The following is a 19,964-nucleotide window of genomic DNA, read 5'->3' as shown; positions in this document are numbered from 1 at the left end:
AAATGTTTGGAAACAGTTCCAATTATTCAGATTTTCAGCTTTTAATTTAGCTATTTTAATTATGAGTCTTTATATCAAAGCAGCATTATGTTTCAGAACCCATGCATTCAAGACTGGAAGGTACTAGCAAAAGTAGAGCTGATTTTCTACAAAGGCCAAATCATGTTTTATGTCAGATAACGCACGTACTATCAAAATAACTTGTGTCATCTTCGGATTCCAGTTGGGGAATGAATTCTGCCTTCTGTCTCAGCAAACTGTTCCAGTCTAAGGAACGGAAGAATCGATGCTGTTTGACTTCATACGCACCACCTTGAGGTAGGGAGTGGAGGGGAAGGACAGAGGGAAACGTGTTAAATGATCCTCCCAGCAAAGGTAAGAATCAGTTTCAAAGAACAACCAAAAAAAAAAAAAGAAAAACAAAAAAAAGTTCTATCAAGAGAGTCAGAGAAATCTTTTTCATTCTACAACCAAAACCTCCAAAAATTCTTCCATAATTTATCAGCAGGAGATTTGATTTTGCTAACAGCAGTTGCTATGGCACAGGTTTTCTTTGCTGATTCTTCCATGGCTTCCTCTATTTTTCAAAGGTTAATGTGGCCACTTAAAATCCCATTGTGATGAACCTGGGGACGTGGACACACACTGGCCCAAAGCAGACTTGCTCATTACAAACCCCCAAAAAACCTAAGAAGGTGCAAAATGTGTTCACAGCAATATTCCCTCTGGAGGTAAGGTTTTAATAAAGATGAATTTTCCCTAAACAGTATATAACGGTTAACATTTGATTTTATTGGATTGCTCGTTAACACTGGTAGGAATTATATTCTGTGGACTACAGATTCTTAAGTAAGAATATTACTCAGCCATAATAAGAAATGAAATTGAGTTATCTGTAGTGAGGTTGATGGACCTAGAGTCTGTCATACAGAGTGAAGTAAGTCAGAAAGAGAAATGCTAACACATATATATGGAATCAAAAAAAAAAAAAGGTTCTGAAGAACCTAGGGGCAGGACAGGAATAAAGACGCAGACAGAGAATGGACTGGAGGACACGGGGAGGGGGGAAGGGTAAACTGGGACGAAGTGAGAGAGTGGCATGGACATATATACACTACCAAATGTAAAATAGATAGCTAGTGGGAAGCAGCCGCATAGCACAGGGAGATCAGCTCGGTGCTTTGAGACCGCCTAGAGGGGTAGGATGGGGGGGTGGGAGGGAGACGCAAGAGGGAGGAGCTATGGGGATATATGTATATGTATAGCTGACTCACTTTGTTATACAGCAGAAACTAACACACCACTGTAAAGCAATTATACTCCAATAAAGGTGTTAAAAATAAATAAATTAAAATAAAGAAAGGAGAAAAAGAAACTGGCAAACCAGTTTGATAGATTTATAACGCATGTGATGAACATCAGTCACAATCCCTAGGTTTTAGGCTTCTTCTTGCCAAGTTAGCATTACAGCACAGTTCAGTGAAACAATATTTTTAATTCAGTTCGTGATTTTAAAGAGAGATTTTGCAAGGGCAGGCCCCATCAAAATATTACACTATCCCTCATGTAAAGAGAAGAAGGTACACATTTTATTAAATCCCAGCATGAAAATCAGACCCCCGCCCTGCCACCAACATGCACACTATTGATGGGGGAGATAAGGAAGAATCAATCTTCAAACAATTCCAGAAAGAGAGATTTCTTGCAAGACTAGTGCCAGGGTCTAATCAGCCTCCCTACCAGGAGATGCCCCTCGATGTGTGTTGCAAATGCCTCTTTAATACAGTTGTCACTCATGCTTCTCGTCCTGTCCTCAGTGGGGTACAAAAGGAATAGGATGAGAAATTGAATCTGAATGAAAAATGGGCTTGGATCTTGGGGCTGGGGAACTGTCTGTAAAAGGACGTGGCTCTGTCCCCACTGGGCCCCTTGAGCACCAGGGGCAGGCTGGCTAGAGCTCTAAACCCAGCCAGGGGAGACAGGTGTTCTGAAGGCAATGGAACAGAGAGAAAGAAACAAAGTGGAAAAATCACCCCCCAAAAGGGAGAATGGGTTCTTTACAAAGCATCTGATTAGCATCTTCATATAGAATTCCAGCCAGGCTTTTTCCGTGTTTATGGCACAATACTCAAGTCTGATGTTGATCCCAACAGCAACAGCATTAGCACCTGTGTTTTGAGGGACAACTTTGACTAGTATTACACTAGATGCTGGAGGAAACTGCTTCTTTTACTTAAACCACTGAAAGTAACCCCACGGAGTAGGTATTGTCAACTCCGTTTTTGGATGGGGCAAGTAAATAAGCAGTAAAGCATACTGGACCAAGATTACTAGGTGAGTAAGGGTTAGAGGGGCTGAGCTGAGGTCTGTCTAAAAACACCCAGGTCCATCCTCAGTGCCACAGCGCCACAGGCCATACAAGGGGGAGGCATGTTTCGGTTTGGATTCTACCCTGCCATCTTTCTTGCGTCAGTTTACAAATGGATTCTCGACTGCCGATCCTGGGGAACACAGCCAAACAGCCAATTCCCCAGCACCTCTGCCCAGTCCAACCCCAGTCTCCATGTATCCTGGTTCTCGTCTATCCCAATCGACATCCTCAAACACAGCTGCCAGGGACATTTTCTTCCAGTGATCTTTTCCTGGAGAAGTTAAAAGGGCTTAAATATTTATCTATCCAACTCCCTCACTGTGCCAGTGACACTGAGGTCTAAAGAGTCAAGCCCTACTTAGTGGCCCACCATGCACTATCCAGCGATGACTATGACTTCAGCTGCCACAGCAAAGGACAGCTCTGACACACCCAGGTCATTCAACTTTACCCAGAAAAGCACAGTTCTCTAGACCCAAAGGCTCGAAAGACACTTCCAGACAATATCTGGAGTTTTTGCTCCCTGACCTGCTAACCTCTGGGACCCACCCACGCCGGTGAGAGCATTCGCTTCCTCTTTGTGATGAGTGCCAAATGGGTCCTCCCCAAGGAGCCCCAGCCCACTGGTGACCCAGTGCACAGCTCTCACCATTTGGCCTTTGTGCCCCACTGAGAAGCAGTTGCTTCTCACTGGGTCATGTTTCTCGTGCACTTTTGGAGAGATGGGGAGCAAAAGAATGAAATGGACACACTGGGGAAAAATTAACTCTGGGCTAAACCATTGGTATGATACAGATGATGGCTTTACGAGCCAAATACAAATCATCAGACACAGGAACTCATGCAAATGTCAGCTCTCACTGTAAGAATTCGCCAGGAAGGGAAGGGAAAGTGACTATTTCTTGAGCTCCTACTATGCACCAGGTTAATGTACCAGATACCTTCATAAACATGCCTGCACTCAATCCTCACAATAATCCCTCGAGGTGTGTAACATGCCCATTTCCATAGATTAGGAAACTGAGACTCCGGGCAATAAAGGAATGACTCACAACCTCCCAGCTGGCTCATGCGTGGGAGTCAGTCACATCTGAGCAGCTCTCAAGTCCAGTGAACCTGGCTGCCACTCAACACTCTGCAAGTTCAACAGTCGAGTTCAAGTACGACAAGGTCCCAAATTGCAAGTTATGCTTTGGCACTGATGTTCTCCTTTGAGTTTTCCTCTCCCTTCATAGACGCTTCTTAAACATCCATTATGTTCTTCACACTCCTTTTCTCAGTCTCTCTAGTCTCTCGGGCAAATGCGCACTTGTACATTTTCACGGTGCATTATTTTGCCCGCTAAATATGCATTAAATCCAAAATGCTGTCATTGGAAGCAGCATGGCAAGCCTGCGAGATTCTCAGCCTCATTCTCCGGGCCCTACTGGGACCTGTCATGTTGGACCTGCCTGTTTGACAAGCTCTCCTTGACAATGCTAAGAGCTTGGGCAGGGTCTTCTAAATGTCTCTTTTGAGCTTCTGCTAGAAGATTTGTTTCTCAATCTGTCAAACCCTGAAAAGACCAAAAGCAGCGGTCAAGCAGAAAATGTGCAGAGATAACTTGCAGCGTATAATCTATAAACATGGATGTACTGACCACCATCATAGCCCTGTCTTGTTAAGTAAAGCCGAATCAAGTGTCCACATATTCTTAAAGAGGACGGAAATGGGCAGAATACTAAGGAGGAAAACTCTCCAAAGTGACACACGAACACTGAAGGGAACTCTTTAGGGGGTGTGCTGATTCCAATATATTTTTAGCCCTACCTTAGGACAACACTCCCCTGGGACAGCTGATTAGGATATACAAATAGATACTTGTACTGTTGTAGGACAATCTTAAAATGCCCCTGTTTCTCATATTTGGCTCAAGTGAGTAAAATCATCCCTCAAAACTCTGCCCCACACAGAGCCTTGACACCCAATCTTGGACAGCTACTCTTATCGCTTGAACTATAAAGCAAATCTAACTGCAGGTCACAGATGGTGGGAAATAACCAGTTTGCTAGTCACTTCAGACAAAAGGAAAACCAAACAGGGCGACAAGGAATATAAAGGATTCTGTTCAAAGAGTTCAGTCAGCCCAAAAGTAGGGGCACCACCACAATTTCTAAATCTCATATGTCCAAAGGGGAAAGCAAGAGATTATATACACAGAAAAATAAAGATGATAATACCGCAGCAGTGTCACATCTGGCCCTAAGAGCCAGAGTCGATGATCTTTTATCCTCACAAAAATCCTGGGACATAGTGCTACTATCAGCTCCATTTTATAGATGAGGAAGTAAGGCACACAAGGGAAAACAACCTGCTCATGGTCACACAGCTGAGATTTAAACTCAGGCAATCTGACTCTGGAGTTTATCCCTTTAAGTCCCATTATATTGCCTTTCCTAGTTAAAGGCCCACTCATCCACTGAAAAAGGCAAAAAACACACGGTATTCCAGTATGAAACTCAAAGCAGTTTTGCCAACTGAGTCCTGATTTTAAAACTTCTTGGGAATTCCCTAGCAGTCCAGTGGTTAGGATATGAGCTTTCACTGTTGTGGACCCGGGTCCGATCCCTCACTGGGGAACTAACAGACCACAAGCTGCATGGCACGGCCAAAAAAAAAAACCAAACCCAAAACTTCTTGGATTCTCTAATGCAGGGTCTTTAAGAGTTTTCTGTCGAGCCAGAAAGTCAATGTTTTAGGCCTTGTGGGCCATGCAGTTGTTCATGACTATTCGATTCTGCCAGAGTAGCATGAAGGCAGCCATAGACAGTATGTGACTGAACAGCATCGCTGTGTTTCAATAAAACTTTATTTACAAAATAAAGGTTGGGCCCAGGGGTTTTAATGCATCATCATAACCTCTAGGTAGCACAGCATTCCATACTTAAGCAAGAACTGAGCTCTCCAACTGGGGAAGCTGTGAGCAAAAGCGGAGAACAATATAAGATATATATTTGGAGCTGTTGCAAATGATTTTGGCCTTGGAAAAACTGGGTGAGAGAATGATCTCGTCAGTATTTTCTGATCTTTCTAGCAAAACCGCGTAGAATGAAACAGCTCAGAGTAAACAACCCATCAAGTCAACAATTTTCACTGATGAAGATTTTTATCGATACAGGTACGTGTGTGGTGTGTGTTGTATGTGTGTGTGCATGCGTGTATGTTATATGTGTTTATTATTTAGTCTCATCTAGATAAATTCACATACTGGGGTTGGCTAGAACTCTGTACTGGGATCTCTAAGTCTGTCTATTCAGAATATAAGGAAGAAAAGGAAAAAGAGCTGGCAAAAACAAAAAACTGGAGGCAGAACAGTCCGGAAAAATAATCAGCAAGAAATAAATCTACTATCTCCTTAATCTTGAAAGTCAATGTTGTTTAATCCTCTTTCTTGGGCCATGGTGCTGATCAACCCCAGGCACTCATTTCCAATAATCAGTTCAAGTCCTGAGAACCTGTTTCAAAGCCAGCAGATAGTAACTGCTGGGTCAGATCCTTCTAGGAATATATATATTTTACAACCCCAAACAAACAAACCAAAAAACTACCACATCCCTAATCCTCTGTTTCAAATTGTTAAGATCCATGCTCTTCAGGACAGAAGAGGTACATGTGCCCCCGAGGTTTTCTTCCAGAGAAAGAAATCAGTTTATTTACTGAAACAAATTAAGAATAATTTCTGCTTTGCAAAAAAGAAGACAAACAACAACAGAAGAAGACAAACAACAGCCACCAACCCTCTTAGCGTACATACTACTCTGAATCAGGAAAAAAAAATCCAAAGTATTATTGTTATAACATATTGTAGTCATATTCTACATCAACCAACAGATGTTTCCTATGAAAAAAACAAACAAAACAAAAACACAAACCTCTGAGTGCTCCACATTGACATTATTTCCTGCATATTAGCAAAATTAAAACGTATGTGCTCTAACCTGTTCCCAGTCTCTCCAGGGGATTCTGCCTGAGAAGCAAGGTAATCAGATCCTGGGCATCAGGTGGTGGCGCCTCATCCTTTTCAGGCCAGTTGATCTCATCTAAGGGGAAGAAAAGTAGTTTACGACTTCACTGCTGAAAGGCTGGTCCACATCCCAACAGCGTGGACATCACCCGGGAGTTTGTTAGCAATGCAGAATTTCAGGCCCCACCCCAGACCTGCTGACTCAGAATCTGCATTTTTAAGAAGACCTTCAGTTGATTCCTAGGCCCAGTCAAATCTGAGAAGCACTGCCGCACAAGATATGAACAGCACAGCTGTCAACAAGGCAGGGAGAGAACACTTCAATGAGCAGTACCTCTCATCTGCCTTTTAGATTCACTTTTCTTTGGTAGAACTGGGTCACTACTAATTGGTCCTCTAGTTATTAAGAGGGCTCAATATAGCGGAAACTCTGAACCTCTGTGTTTTAGGCGATCGCCCATCCAGGGATCATGGGGAGTCAGGGTTTCTCTTCTACCATCATCCTCAACTGAGAACCTGGCCACAGCCCCAGGGTTCTTCAGGTCCAAGAAGCAAAAAATAATTTTGTAAAAATAACCATTTCCAGAGACAAAGGAAAGGTCAAAATGCTAAGACTGAAGAAGAAGAAAAAGAAGAAAAAAAAAAAACGCCAAGGAATTGTAGGAATGGAAGTACTTAAAATCTGTCATAAATATTAGAATATGTTCTACATTCTAAAGGCGTTTGCCTGAAGATAGGTGTGCATGCTTGTGTGCGTGGGAATGCAATAAAAACATGAGTTATTTCTGCATGTGCTTGCCTCTAGCTTCCTCTGCTGCAGTTCAAATCTGATTTGGAAAATAGAACATGAATATGCGTCTGAGCCATAAGGCATCGACAGAACAAAGCCAGCATTTGCTCCTTGTGTTAATTAAACAGTTGATTCCTCTTGCCATTCATCCTTGATATATCAGAAAACTGCCTAGTTATAAATCCATAAAGAGCTCAGATATTGTATAAAAGGGTTATACACTGCGGGCAACTCACAAATCTACTTTGTTAAAGTTTACAAACATGCCTGGCTCGCAAAATCGATGATGGAAAATAATTCTGTGATTAAGAGGCTCCTCATACCAAAAGGAATGGTCCCCCTATTTCCACTGTTGGACACTCTAAGCGCAGTCCGGAATGGACCAGAGGTAGGTGATGAAGATGTGAGTGACGACTGACAGACTTTGAGGAAGAGAGGCCTTTTTGATCTCTGCTCCAGGGAAATTTATAAAAACAGCAGGTAGGGTAGTAATAAAGCCTATTTAATTATCATTTAGTTTTGCCACAAGCCACACAACAATAGTTAGGGTCAGCTTGCAGGTTAAGATCTAAAGGTTACTGAATTTAAATGAAAGATGAACAGCTGTTAAGAAATAACATTACACCATAACAACTACCAATGAAATCATTAACAATCTGTGGATTAAATTTGCTTCCTCCCCATTCTCATTATTTATTATTTGGTAGACATTTGTTTTAGGGTTTATTACCTTTTTGTTAATTTCTTCACTGTGCTAATAGCCATTTTTCCCATTTGTGTAAATGTTACCCATGTTAACCTTTTATTCCCTGGTGCAACTTTCCCACTATGGAAAGGAAGACTGGACAGCAGTGAAATCACTTGCAAATCCCACGCCAATTTCTTTTGCGGAAAAAGTACACCATAAAGATTGGTCACATTGCTAGTACATTTCCAAATTCCATGTTAACAAAACTTCCCCAGATCAATTCCCAACACAAATTGCTCTCTTGAGATTGTGAAAGTCAGTTATGTGCTATGATGAGTGAGTTCTTTCAATTTGTTGGCTAAACCCTTTGATAAAGGTTAACTTTTTAGTAAAAACAGTGATACTCCCCAGAATTACATTAAATAGCTGCTTCCCAACAGCAGCTTAGAGATAACTGCTGACAATATTTACCACTGATGACTTGTCCAAATAGCTCTTCTGGAGTGTCCCCAAAGAATGGCACGCATCCAACCAGAAATTCATAGAGGATAATCCCCATGGCCCACCAGTCTACCGGCTTCCCATAGCCCTGCCTCAGAATCACTTCTGGTGCAATGTATTCAGGTGTGCCACAGACCTAAAAGATGATTGCAATATCAGAATAATTAGAATATTAGACATGAATTAAAATGAGCAAGATGGCTAAATATCAATTATTTTGCCTAGAGTGCACCTGCTCAACCACATGGAACCACATGGACAAAGAATTTAAGAACAGTGATTCTAAGTCAGTATCTATCATACCAAAAGCAATGAATTACTTAAAACACCAAAAAAAGCAAAGTTTAAAATGCTGCTCTAATGTGAAACTGTGTGTAATGTCTAATTTCAAATTTGAGTAGTTTTACTTACTTTACAAAAACATTTGTAATCCTTGGATTTAAAATAATACTGCATTTTTTTGTCTGTCACTATCAGAGAGAGTTTTAGTATTTATATGACTGAAATATATTCACATCCTGGTTACTTCATAAAAGCCTGACAGTTGAGATGTGTTCACCTTAAGTAACTGTACAATGAACAGATTGTGGGCACACGGTAATGAGGCATGCTTAAAGGGAAATGGGCCATGGCTCAGAGTTCGGCACCTGCGATTGTACAACGCATCATGAGTTTCATGAGGACTCTACTGAGACTCCCGAACTCCTTACGAAAACAGTTTTTCCATTTGTCTCTCTCACACTCTCACTTGTGTACAGTTAGATCGTTTGTCTTACTAATAGACCATAATGTCGAGGAAGGAATGTGGAGGGACTGACATTTCAAAGAGGCCCAGGGAGAAAAATGGAAGCAATTTGCGCTTTATCAAACGTAAGGCTTATATAGACATCTAAAGCCCCAGCACTAATGTCAAGATGGCCTAGGCGAGCTGATTCTGAATTCCACTGTCAACACTGCACTTTGTATTTCTCTCTGGAGCCAAACAGCACGCAAGCTTACCTGTTTGTCCAGGAACTCTCGAGCATCCTTCTCAATATGACCCTCATAAAGATTGGTAGTCATGCTCATTAGCCCCACCTTGGATAATCCAAAATCTGTCAGCTTTATGTGCCCCATGGAGGTGACCAGCAAACTGTGAAGCAGAAGGACATATATCACAACACTCACTTTGAAGCTCATTTTTTGTTTTTACTTTTCTCCCTCCCACTGTGAATTGATAAGACTGTGTAATATATAGGTATCAATCTTATCACAAAACCCAGCCGGCAAAGAGATGAGGTCACACAAAGATGTTAAATATGTGTATCTGGCGGCTGAGAGTAATCCACAAGGGGGAGGCCAGAGACCGGGCTCAGCCCATCTTCCTTGGAGATGTCACATACAGCATCATTTACAACTTGAAGCTCTCAGAAAAATTCAAGTATGGAACTCTGACACCTTTCCATTTCCAGAATAAGAAAAGAGCTGAGAAAGGGCTACTGATAATCCCACGTCACACATCAGTAACTAACATAAACAACCAATCCGTGATTCAAATGAGACAAAAGATAAAGAACCTGGAAGAAAAATGTAGCATTGTTTCAGATTTCAACTTCTGGCTTGAACTTAAGTGTCTACTCACTAAGCACAAGACCTACATGTCTTATACATGCAAAGAATTCACATTTGAAAGCTTTATGAACTTACAGTTAATTTTTTTTTCATTTTAAGTGGCAAAGAAAATTTTAATTATTTAAAAAATTAAAGGAGTAGAGGAGTTAAAAAAAATAAAGCTATTGGAAGGATGCATGCCAAAATTCTAATAGCTGTCTTCGTTTGGGAATGTTGTGAATGAAGTTTTTTCTTTTTGTACTTCCCAAATTTTCTGTAATGAGCGTAAGTTAATTTTATAAAATTTTGGCACACTTAAAAGCTCTACATATTAATAAGACATACTTCTAGAGGTGTCTCAGATTAGTGGAGAAAGCATGGAACATTTAATAAATGGTGTCACGATGAATACCTAGTCATTTGGGGAAAAATAGTCTATCTGTATCTCAAATCAGACACCAAAATGAACTCCACATAGACTAAAAATTAAATAAAAAACTAAATTGTGAATAAAATAGAATAGAATATCAAGGATATCATCTTGGGGGAGAAAAAATTATCTAAGTATCATTCTAAACGCCGAAACTATCCAGAAAACAACTCATAGCATTCTATGTACCTATTATTTACATAATAAAAAAAACTAAAAATAAATTAACTAACCCTGGCTTAATACTCTTTTTTTGTTTGTTTGTTTCTTATAAGCTGCTATTGTAAACACCATAGCCTTTAAAAAGATTATACAAAAATCATCATGTATACTGCTAAAAATAACTCATTTTGGAACATTATGGGAGAATTTAAAAATGTACAAAGCAGCATTAAAAGAAGACATTTTTATAGACATAAACACTTGTATTGTGTGAAAAAAAAGACATATTTCATCAGTGTACATACTTGTCTGGTTTCAAATCCCTATGTACAATTCCATAATTATGTAGATATTCCAAGGCCAGGACTGTCTCAGCAAAGTACATCCTGGCCATATCAACAGGGAGAGGACCCATGTTCTTCATTAAGGTAGCACAGTCACCTCCTATAATACACAAGAAAAAGACTTAGCAGGTATAGTATCAGCTGGGATTAAAGACCGCCAGTTTAGACTGCAGAATTTCCAAGTAGAATGGTCTCTATCCATAGACATAGTCGATCGTGTTCGTAAGTGGAGACCGTGTTAAGTAATCATGTTTCTACTTATGATGTGGTGTGGAGAAAATATAGACTTTTATTTAAGAAGCGCTGCTCATGAGAGAGCAGATTTGGCCTGAAGTGAAACTAAATGTTGAAGAACTGATGACGTGTTTTAGGAACAGCGTGATGATTTAAAATAAACCATTTTAAAACATGGATTCTGGAATCAGGCTGCCTGAGTTCAAATTCCGGCTCTGACTCTTACAGGTGGGGACATCTTAGGCAAGATGGTCTTGGTTCTTTCAGCTGTAATATCAGGATATGAATAGTGTCATCCCTTTTATTGTGAGGATTAAATGAGGTAATCTGTGTAAAGAATTCAGGATGCTGTCAACACATATTAAACATGTGATAAACGTTAATTATTGTTGTTAAAATAACCCTAACAAAAGTTAATAAAGCAAAGTACTGGTGTGGTGAAAAGAACAATGGGTGGAAATCAGGCAAGTTATGTTTTTGTCCTGTATCTACCACTAAATATCTGGTGAAACCCCTTCTTGGGTTTCAGTTCATTCATCTGCAAAATGAAAACGATATTTAACGGTTCGTTAAGTTACAAGTTTTGGGATTCTGTTCAAACAATCACAAGGGCTTAAATTAGATGCTTTGAAAATTGTTTTGGAGACTAGGATTGACATAGATACACTAATATGTATAAAAGAGATAACTAATAAGAACCTGCTGTATAAAAAAATAAATAAACTAAAATTTTTTAAAAAAAGAAAATTGTTTTGGCCCTTGCTTATCTATTCATTTTATTAGCTTTATTTATGTCAGTAAGTCATGGCTATGGAAACACTCAAAAATTTCATGTAAAGTTGACGGAAATAAGATTACTTGGAACATTTAAAAGGTAGACCACAAACTTCCAAAAGAAAAAAAAGTGAGTTTTTTTAAATTAAACTATAGTTGATTTATAATATTGTGTTAGTTTCAGGTATACAGTTTCAGACTCTTTCCCGTTATAGGTTATTACAAGATACTGAATATAGTTCCATGTGCTGTACACTAAATCCTTGCTGTTTATCTATTTTATACATAGTGGTGTCTATCTGTTAATCCCATAGTCCTAATTTATACCCCCCCTTTCCCCTTTATAACCATAAGTTTGGTTTCTATGTCTGTGAATCTATTTCTCTTTTGTAAATAAGTTGATTCATATTATTTTTTTAGATTAGAAGTTAGATTTTCTTGAATGTATCTTTCTCCTAACTCACCATTAATTTCGTACCATACACCAAAAAGGATATATTTTTAATATTTTCCTTAAGAAGATCCATTGTAATGAATGTTTTTATGATATGTGATAAAAATAAGTAGGAAAAATCCCATCACCTATATTCTAACTTTAATGACCAATTGAGAGGAGGTGCTTAGGATGAAAAGCTATTAAAAAGGGAAAACAACCTTTTTCCAAATAGCACTAATTTTCCCTTTGTTATAGTAGAGCTGGCCCTTTACAAGCAATTATGGGAAGATAATGACTGGGAAGACAGCCATCTAATTGCCTGGCCTTGGTTCCTACGTGGATACAACCATTGTATGGCACAAGTACAGAAAGCATCAGCTGCACAAAGGAGCCAGTGGTTTCTGGGTACAGGTGTCATGTTCTCTGTGTCAGAGTGACTCACCTTCGACATATTCCATGACCATGCACAAGTGGCGCCTGGTCTCAAAGGAGCAATACATGCTGACAACAAAAGGGTTTTCTGCAAAAGTCAGGATATCCCGTTCCACAAAGGCCTGCTGGATCTGGTTTCGGAGGATGAGGTTCTGTTTATTAATCTTCTTCATGGCAAACCTCTGCCGCGATTCCTTATGCCGAACAAAATAGACTGCCCTGAAAAGGAGCACAAGAGTTGGGGTTCAAAGGAAGAGGGGATGTTTCTGGGTACAGTACACCACTTTTTTTTTTTTTTACATTCACGTGATAGCCGGGATTCAGCCCACATAAGCTATGCTGGCAACTACAAACATTCCATTCCAGGCCAAAGCCCTTTGGCTAATTGATTTTAAAAAAAAATTCTTTCAGTAAAAGCTACAGGTCACACATAAGGCAAATTCATTTCACTGAAGAAAATGGACAGTCTCCAGAGTGAGCTACTTTCCAATAGCTAGCTGTTGTGTTCAGTTTTTCTATAACAGAACAAAATCCAACATATAAGTTAAAACAGGAAAACAATGAACAAAAGTACATACATATTCTGAGCGAGATCCTTTCTAGAATTAGATCTCTATTAGGCATTTTTTCACAACTGACTAAAGCAATAATTTTCTATATGATACTCATGGGATCTACAAAAAGGGACCATAGACTATAGCTTCTTAAAGTAGCTGACTTCCAACTTGAGAGTAATTTACTTCCCATGAACTTTCTAGATAAATAAGAAGTATGTAATAGGTCATATGAGGCTGCCCTCCCTGTTACAAAGAGTCGCATATTTCTTCACTACAGACCTCGGCATGAGTTACACCTATGCCTGTTTCAACAGGAAATGCATTCCCACCCTAAAAGGGGGTCCAGAGTACACTGCATTTCTGGTCCATGTGACCCACATCTGAGGTGTCTGGCAACTCTACTGTAAAGTGAGCAGGCTGCATGGAATTTCTGCCAAAAGTCTCTTCCAAATACTCTACAGAACCAATTCTGTCTGAGTAAAGACAAAGGACTCCCTGAAGCTTCAAATGATGTAGAGAAAAGAAGTAATTCGGAGGAGGATCCTTCAAACCCCACCTGGAAATGATGAGCAACAAAGAAAATGTCTTGGACGGGCTCCTTTTCTCATAAGTTACTCCTCACTTATCTCATTATTAAGGGACAACAGGTTTGAACTCTCAGGTTAGGCAATTCTCAAATAATTAATAATTTACCTAAAGAGCTATCATCATTAGAAGTGTGTAATAGGTTGTACGAGGCTGTCCTGAAACAAACGCAATGATCAACTAAGTAATAATTTACCTGAAAAGCTATCAATCATAGTAAAGTACATCCAGTAGTCTGTTTCCTAAACAAGGGGTTATCTGAGATGCATTTTTCACTAGTGATTTTCATTGCCTCCAAAAAATGAACTCGAAGGGGACTAGGACACCCTATATTCCTGCTGGACCAATATGTCAGAGTGATCCCCTTACATAAATCTTAAGTATATTCAATCTCAGTTTAACCAATATTCACATTTTCCTCTTAAGCGTTCAACTAGGAATTCATCTTTCTTTGAAGTGTGTACGTCTTTGTCTTCTCATTGTATCCATCTTTTCCCTTCACTCACAAAATCACACATTTGTGGGGTCTCTGTTTAAACACTCCTTTTTTTTTTAATCTTTACAGCTTTTTCTCTCTCCTCTTTTCTCTGGCCTTCTAGTTCTTCCTTCCCTGGATAGTAAAAAGCTGTCTTAGCCACACTCCACAGAACGAACTCTAGGAATAACCTGGTACTCTTATTCCCACTGTACAACAAACTGACAAGGGAGCTGGCTGGCTGGGTGCCTACTGCTTTCCACAGAGGCTAGGCATCCTCTTCAGGATTCCCAAACACTTTGGGCTCCCACCAGCCGGGTTAATTTCCACACCTGTTCTGGCTAGGCTTGATATCCTGACTGAGTAATTTAAACAAATATTTAAACTGATGAAACACGAGTGTGAAAAGAGAAAGCACTGTTGTTTATAAGAAAACTGAGTGGAATGCTTGGGAAAGCACTGATAAATGTGAGTTACTAAATAAAATTCCTATTGATTTAGTGTGAGTGAGAAGATTCCAAACGTCGAGAAAATGATAAAAATCTAGGCGGATTGCTTCCAGTCCTTGCTTCACCTGTAAAAAAGCTAAAAGTGTGAAACAAACAACATAGTACAGTCAGCCCTACATAGCCACGGCTTCTGCACCCTCAGATTCAATCAACTGAGGATTGAAAAGTATTAAAAACGAACAAACAAAAAAATCCAGAAAACCGCATGAAGCAAAACTCGAATTCGCCACACTGGTAACTATTGATATTTATGCAGCATTTCCATTGTATTAGATATTATAAGTAATCTAGAGATGATTTAAAATATATGAGAGGACGCCATTTTATATAAGGGACAGGAGTATCTGTGCATTTTGGTATCTGAGGGGGGTCTTGGAACCAATACCCCTTGGATACCAAGGAATGACTGTATAAGTATTGTTTATACTGGCTGTCTTATAAAGGGTTTACATCGAAAGGCTAGTCAATTTACATATATTTAGGTTAAATTAAAATGTTTAAAGTACATATCATTTTTTGGTGATTTCCTACTTGAACTTTTTCATTTACCAACTACTCATTCTTTCTGAATCAGATTAAAGGCTACGACAATTTTTTTCTTTTTCCAATCACTGATTGGATAAAATCAAGATCCAAAGACACTTGAGCTGCTCCTAATCAGAAGCTGATAGCAGGACAGAGAGATTCAAAGGGAGCACAGAAAAGAACTTGGCCTCCCCTTACATATATGAGACATGCATTGGCAGATACTGTCATGAAGAGGGATTCTTGAGATACAGAATCTGTTTTTCAAAATGAACTTTAGAATTGAAAATGTTAAAAGGAAAAAGCCAGTATCTTTATATAAGCACTTGCCTATTCTTGAGAGTCAACTGGAATACAGCTCACTTTCTATCACTTCTTTCAATATTTAATATTGAGTAAGTTTAGGGCTGAGGACCTCCAGACATATGATACTGTTAACTTCACTTTTAGACTATCAGTAGGCTGCCATTTTGATTTTCAACCAAGCTCCACCATTTCTTACATAAATAACTGCTCCTCAATGTTTGAGAACAACAGGAAGTGAAGGAAAAAGAATAGGGTTGTACATGATTTTATGAAAGAACAAAAGAGAAAGATACCTCAGACCCAATTTGACCAGTACCTACACTAGGTACTGTGTAAAAAGGCCTTCAATATTTATTCTTAGATTTTCAATTCATAAAATTTGATTTGACTTTCTGTTTTCCCTTGCTTTTGTACTTAAAATAATCAGGTAATCCTTAGGGAAATTTACCTAAACCAGTTGAAATTAATCCTATAGGTAGCTTGAGATACCATTTCCTCAGGAGAAACGTATCTCGATCAAGTTGCAAAAGTCAACCAGACCTAATTAGAATTCCCTGTAGCTGCATTTTTGTTTGTTTTGTTTATGTTATGTTTTTACATTTCTGTACTGCTTTGGAAATATTATTTCTAATGCTGAAATGTGTTTATTCAGTAATACGTGTTGTCTCTCACATACTCCTTTCCTCCATCCTTATAAATCGCTGTTCTAAATCTACTCAAGTCAGCAGAGGGTGAAGCAGAGGGAGAGAGAGAGGGGGAGGGAGAGGCTGAAAAAGAGAGAGAGACAGAGAAACAGAGCGGGACAGACAGACATCTAACACTGCTAAGCAGAGCTGCAAACTGCCCAAGGTTATAAAACTAGACTGAACTAATTTGGCCCCCATTTCTCTGTTTTCTGGCCTCAAGGGTTGCTTCCCTTGAAAAGGCTTCTGTGTCTCTTTTCCTACACTGACCGGCCCTGTGAAATAGGAAGATCCAAGGGCGGGAGGTGATGCATGGGGAGGGGCAGCCAGCGGAGCCAAGCATCACTCCACTCATGCAGAACTGAGGCGGGGGAAGGGAGAAATGGAATCGGAAGCAGGCAGGATCTAGAGCAGAATGAATCAGTCCTATTGGGAGTGTGAACATCTCATACATATAAAATTATGCATGAATCTGAGAGCCTGACACATGAATCCCGGTGAGCAGATCTGCATGTGGGAAGGAGAGTGCAAGTGTTAGGGGGAAGCTGAGGGGAAAGGCTATCAAGAGGGAGCATCCGTCAGTCTGTCTCTCAGGTAAATGACCCTGTCCTTTGAGGGTTAAAAAAAAGCAGAAAGGGCAGCAAGACTAGAAAGCAATGTGAAGTGGGGAAGAATCATCGTGCCTCTCAAATTTAGCTTTCTTACTTTAGAAAATTTCAGGTCAATCTTATTCTTCTACTTCGAAAACATTCGAAATTGTTATTTAAAAATCTAGGTGGAAGCGCTCAATGGAAGAAGGATTTCTATACCCTAATTAAGATGGCTAAAAGTTATAAACGATATTCAGAGGGAGAAAAGAGCTCTGCTTGCAGTCAGAGTATGTGTGACCAGGCTTGGGAGCCTCTTTCTCCACATCTAAGTGGAAGTAACATCAACGCCTCACAAGGGCTTGCGAGAAGAGAACAAATAAAGAGAATAAAGAGACTAGTCCAGTGCCTGGCACACAGTAGGTGTTCGCTTTCTACAAAGTGCTAAGTTGGCATGAAGGGAGGTACAACTGCCAGTCAGGATCTGAAACCTGTTAAACAGAGAAGGAAATTGGGTGCTTCTCAAATTGGCAAATTGGCTTTATATTGTCACTAAGTAGGATGTTGAAAAAACCATGACGTGTTATATAGCTCTATCGAATGAAAGGGTTAGTTTCTAGCATAACCAGTATTTGAAAAGTCACAGAATGGGTGTCGCTCTAAGTCACTGATGTGAGCGAGGGACTCGGTTACAGGGATGCCCAAGAAAGCCTCGAACGGCTCCAATTCATGGACCTACGTGATCCATCTGTTCAGCCAATTCACAGAAGCCCGCTATCAGCATCCTGATCAGGTGGGCCAATGGGCGTAGCTCCATTCAAATTTTAAGTGAAAAATAATTAAATTGTAGAGGAAATCTGTCAGAAATGTAATGAGAGATTAACTTGGAGAAGAGCAAAAGAGAAAAAAAAAGTTTTTGGCTGATCGGCAGAGGCTCCCACAGGCAGCTTGTAAGCCCATTAATGACTTGGCCTCCGTCCTGGGTGTTTACTGATTCACAGCTCGTTTAACTTCTTGTATATTCCCAAGCATTCCCCAAAGTGTGATATACCTCATCTACTATACGGTGGTTTAATTTGCACTACAAATGAGTTTACTCAACCAATTAGAACTCCAAATACTGCTAAGATATATGCCCAAATTTTATAAAAGTGGTGCTTCACAGAAAATCCTATGCCAGAATTCCACAGGCAATAAAATTCAGCAGTGCTCAAACCCACAGATCCCTTAAATCAAAGTTCAGTCTTTTCCCTAATCAAACAAGAAATCCTCAGATGATCTCCAGAACTAAAAAGGACTAAAAGCCAATAATATATAAACAAAACCCACAAACAACTGCATGCTAAAACAATCTTCTCAGGTAGAAGAGTTTCAGTGAGCTCCTCAAAAGAAATAGAATATTGTAAAAATAAAACATCGGAAAGCATTTATAAGCCACATCAGGAAATATGCCATTTGACATAATCCTGAAAACAAATCAGTGGAGCATAGAAGGCACTCACAAATATTTAAGTTCTTCACTAAGTTAATGGTGTGGAAAATATTAGAGGTGAAAAAAACACCATAAGGAGAAACATCCCTTGTGGCGTAACAAAAATCGATTCTATCTCATCTGCTGTGTGTGTTATAAATGGCAATAAATGTCTACGGGATTGTTTATTGCTGTCCACCTACGGATGGAATTGGGATTAATACTTAATTAAACTAGAGTTCTGGGCTGTCTAAAATGGATCAGGACATAGTTGGTGTATTAATTACTCTTCCAAACTATTAGTAACTCAGAGGGATCTTGTCAGTATTGACCTTATGCCCTGAGAGGGAAACCGTGTATCTATAAAAATGAACCAAGGAAGGGGCTCCACTAATGTGGTCAGACTATAGCATAGAGTTCAATTGAAAAAAAAAAAAATCCTGGTGTTATATAAAGACTAAAAGAAGTGTGTTGCTTTAAATTTTCAATCAGCCTTCTTATTAAAGTACTACTCTCCCAAGGTTGACTGCTGGTCAGACAGGAAGTACTGGCTAATTCTCAAGTAGAAATGCTATAAATGAATTTGTATATATTCAGATACATATATATATCCAGATGTGTATGTGTATCTACATAAAAACAGGCATATACAAAAATTTTCCCTTTAGAAATTTTTACTTTCTAAAGTCTTCCTCCCCCATGCTCTAAAATAACCCCCAGGTCACTTGAAATGTTTTCTGATTGGGTATCCAATGAAAAATGATTTGGGCTTCACCTGATACCCATCAATGAAGGAGCGGTGATCTGAAAACTCAAGTCCCCAACAACATCTGTTTGGCATAAGATCAATGTGAAGAATATATTTCTCAGGTGTGTTAAAATATAATAGAGAGTTTTCCTGAATTACTCACCCATAGGCTCCATTGCTAATCAATTTAATCGTCTCAAAATCACTTTCCCGAGGTTTCCTTCGAAGTTTCAGGGAAGCATTAGAGCTCTTGGAGACAAAATATGGATGTTAAAAAAATAGCTCAGAATTTAAGAAAATGATTTTAGCAGTAAAATAACTAATATTTGAATTGCATGCTCTATTGTTTAATATGTTAAAGTGCAGTATTCTAGCCAAAGGAACCTGGCGGACGGCTTTAAAGCTCAATTTTCCACAGCAGTGCTGATAAACTACTCCTCATGACTGGCTCAGTTTCATTTAAGTGAACACCATTTCCAGGAGATAGAGGCACCACGTTTTTGAAAATTCCTGATTTTTAATTTACCTCTGTAAACCATTCAGGTGAGCCTCACCCTAGTCTTTTAAAGTTTTAAGATTTAAGTCCAAAATGCCAAATCTTAATTCTAGTTTCAGCCAATCAGAAAAGAATGGGCTGGAGTGGCCCTCTACGGGTTGGTGGATCACGTGGCCTCTCTGCCACTGACCAGGGCATGTCCATTTCATTCCTGTGGCAACCTTTCCTGTTTGGAAAAGGTAGTTGGCAACAGATGAGACAGCCAGG

General features: G+C 39.5%; 1 protein-coding gene across 5 annotated transcripts in view; it reads right to left on the bottom strand.

Moving 5' to 3' along the window:
* MAST4 (microtubule associated serine/threonine kinase family member 4) overlaps positions 1 to 19,964 on the bottom strand; it is a 568,007-nt gene that overhangs the window by 24,129 nt on the left and 523,914 nt on the right. For all 5 annotated transcript variants that reach the window (XM_065873943.1, XM_065873944.1, XM_065873945.1 and 2 more), the window contains 7 exons: positions 19,365 to 19,450; positions 12,766 to 12,974; positions 10,841 to 10,979; positions 9,353 to 9,485; positions 8,324 to 8,489; positions 6,349 to 6,450; positions 190 to 312 (listed from right to left, as the gene is read on the bottom strand). In XM_065873943.1, coding sequence (XP_065730015.1) covers positions 190 to 312; positions 6,349 to 6,450; positions 8,324 to 8,489; positions 9,353 to 9,485; positions 10,841 to 10,979; positions 12,766 to 12,974; positions 19,365 to 19,450 — 958 coding nt within the window. The remainder of the gene's footprint in view (positions 1 to 189; positions 313 to 6,348; positions 6,451 to 8,323; positions 8,490 to 9,352; positions 9,486 to 10,840; positions 10,980 to 12,765; positions 12,975 to 19,364; positions 19,451 to 19,964) is intronic.

This window comes from Phocoena phocoena, chromosome 3 (genome assembly GCF_963924675.1).
Source record: "Phocoena phocoena chromosome 3, mPhoPho1.1, whole genome shotgun sequence".
NCBI classification, from domain to species: domain Eukaryota; kingdom Metazoa; phylum Chordata; class Mammalia; order Artiodactyla; family Phocoenidae; genus Phocoena; species Phocoena phocoena.
This window is presented reverse-complemented; position numbering and strand designations above follow the sequence as displayed.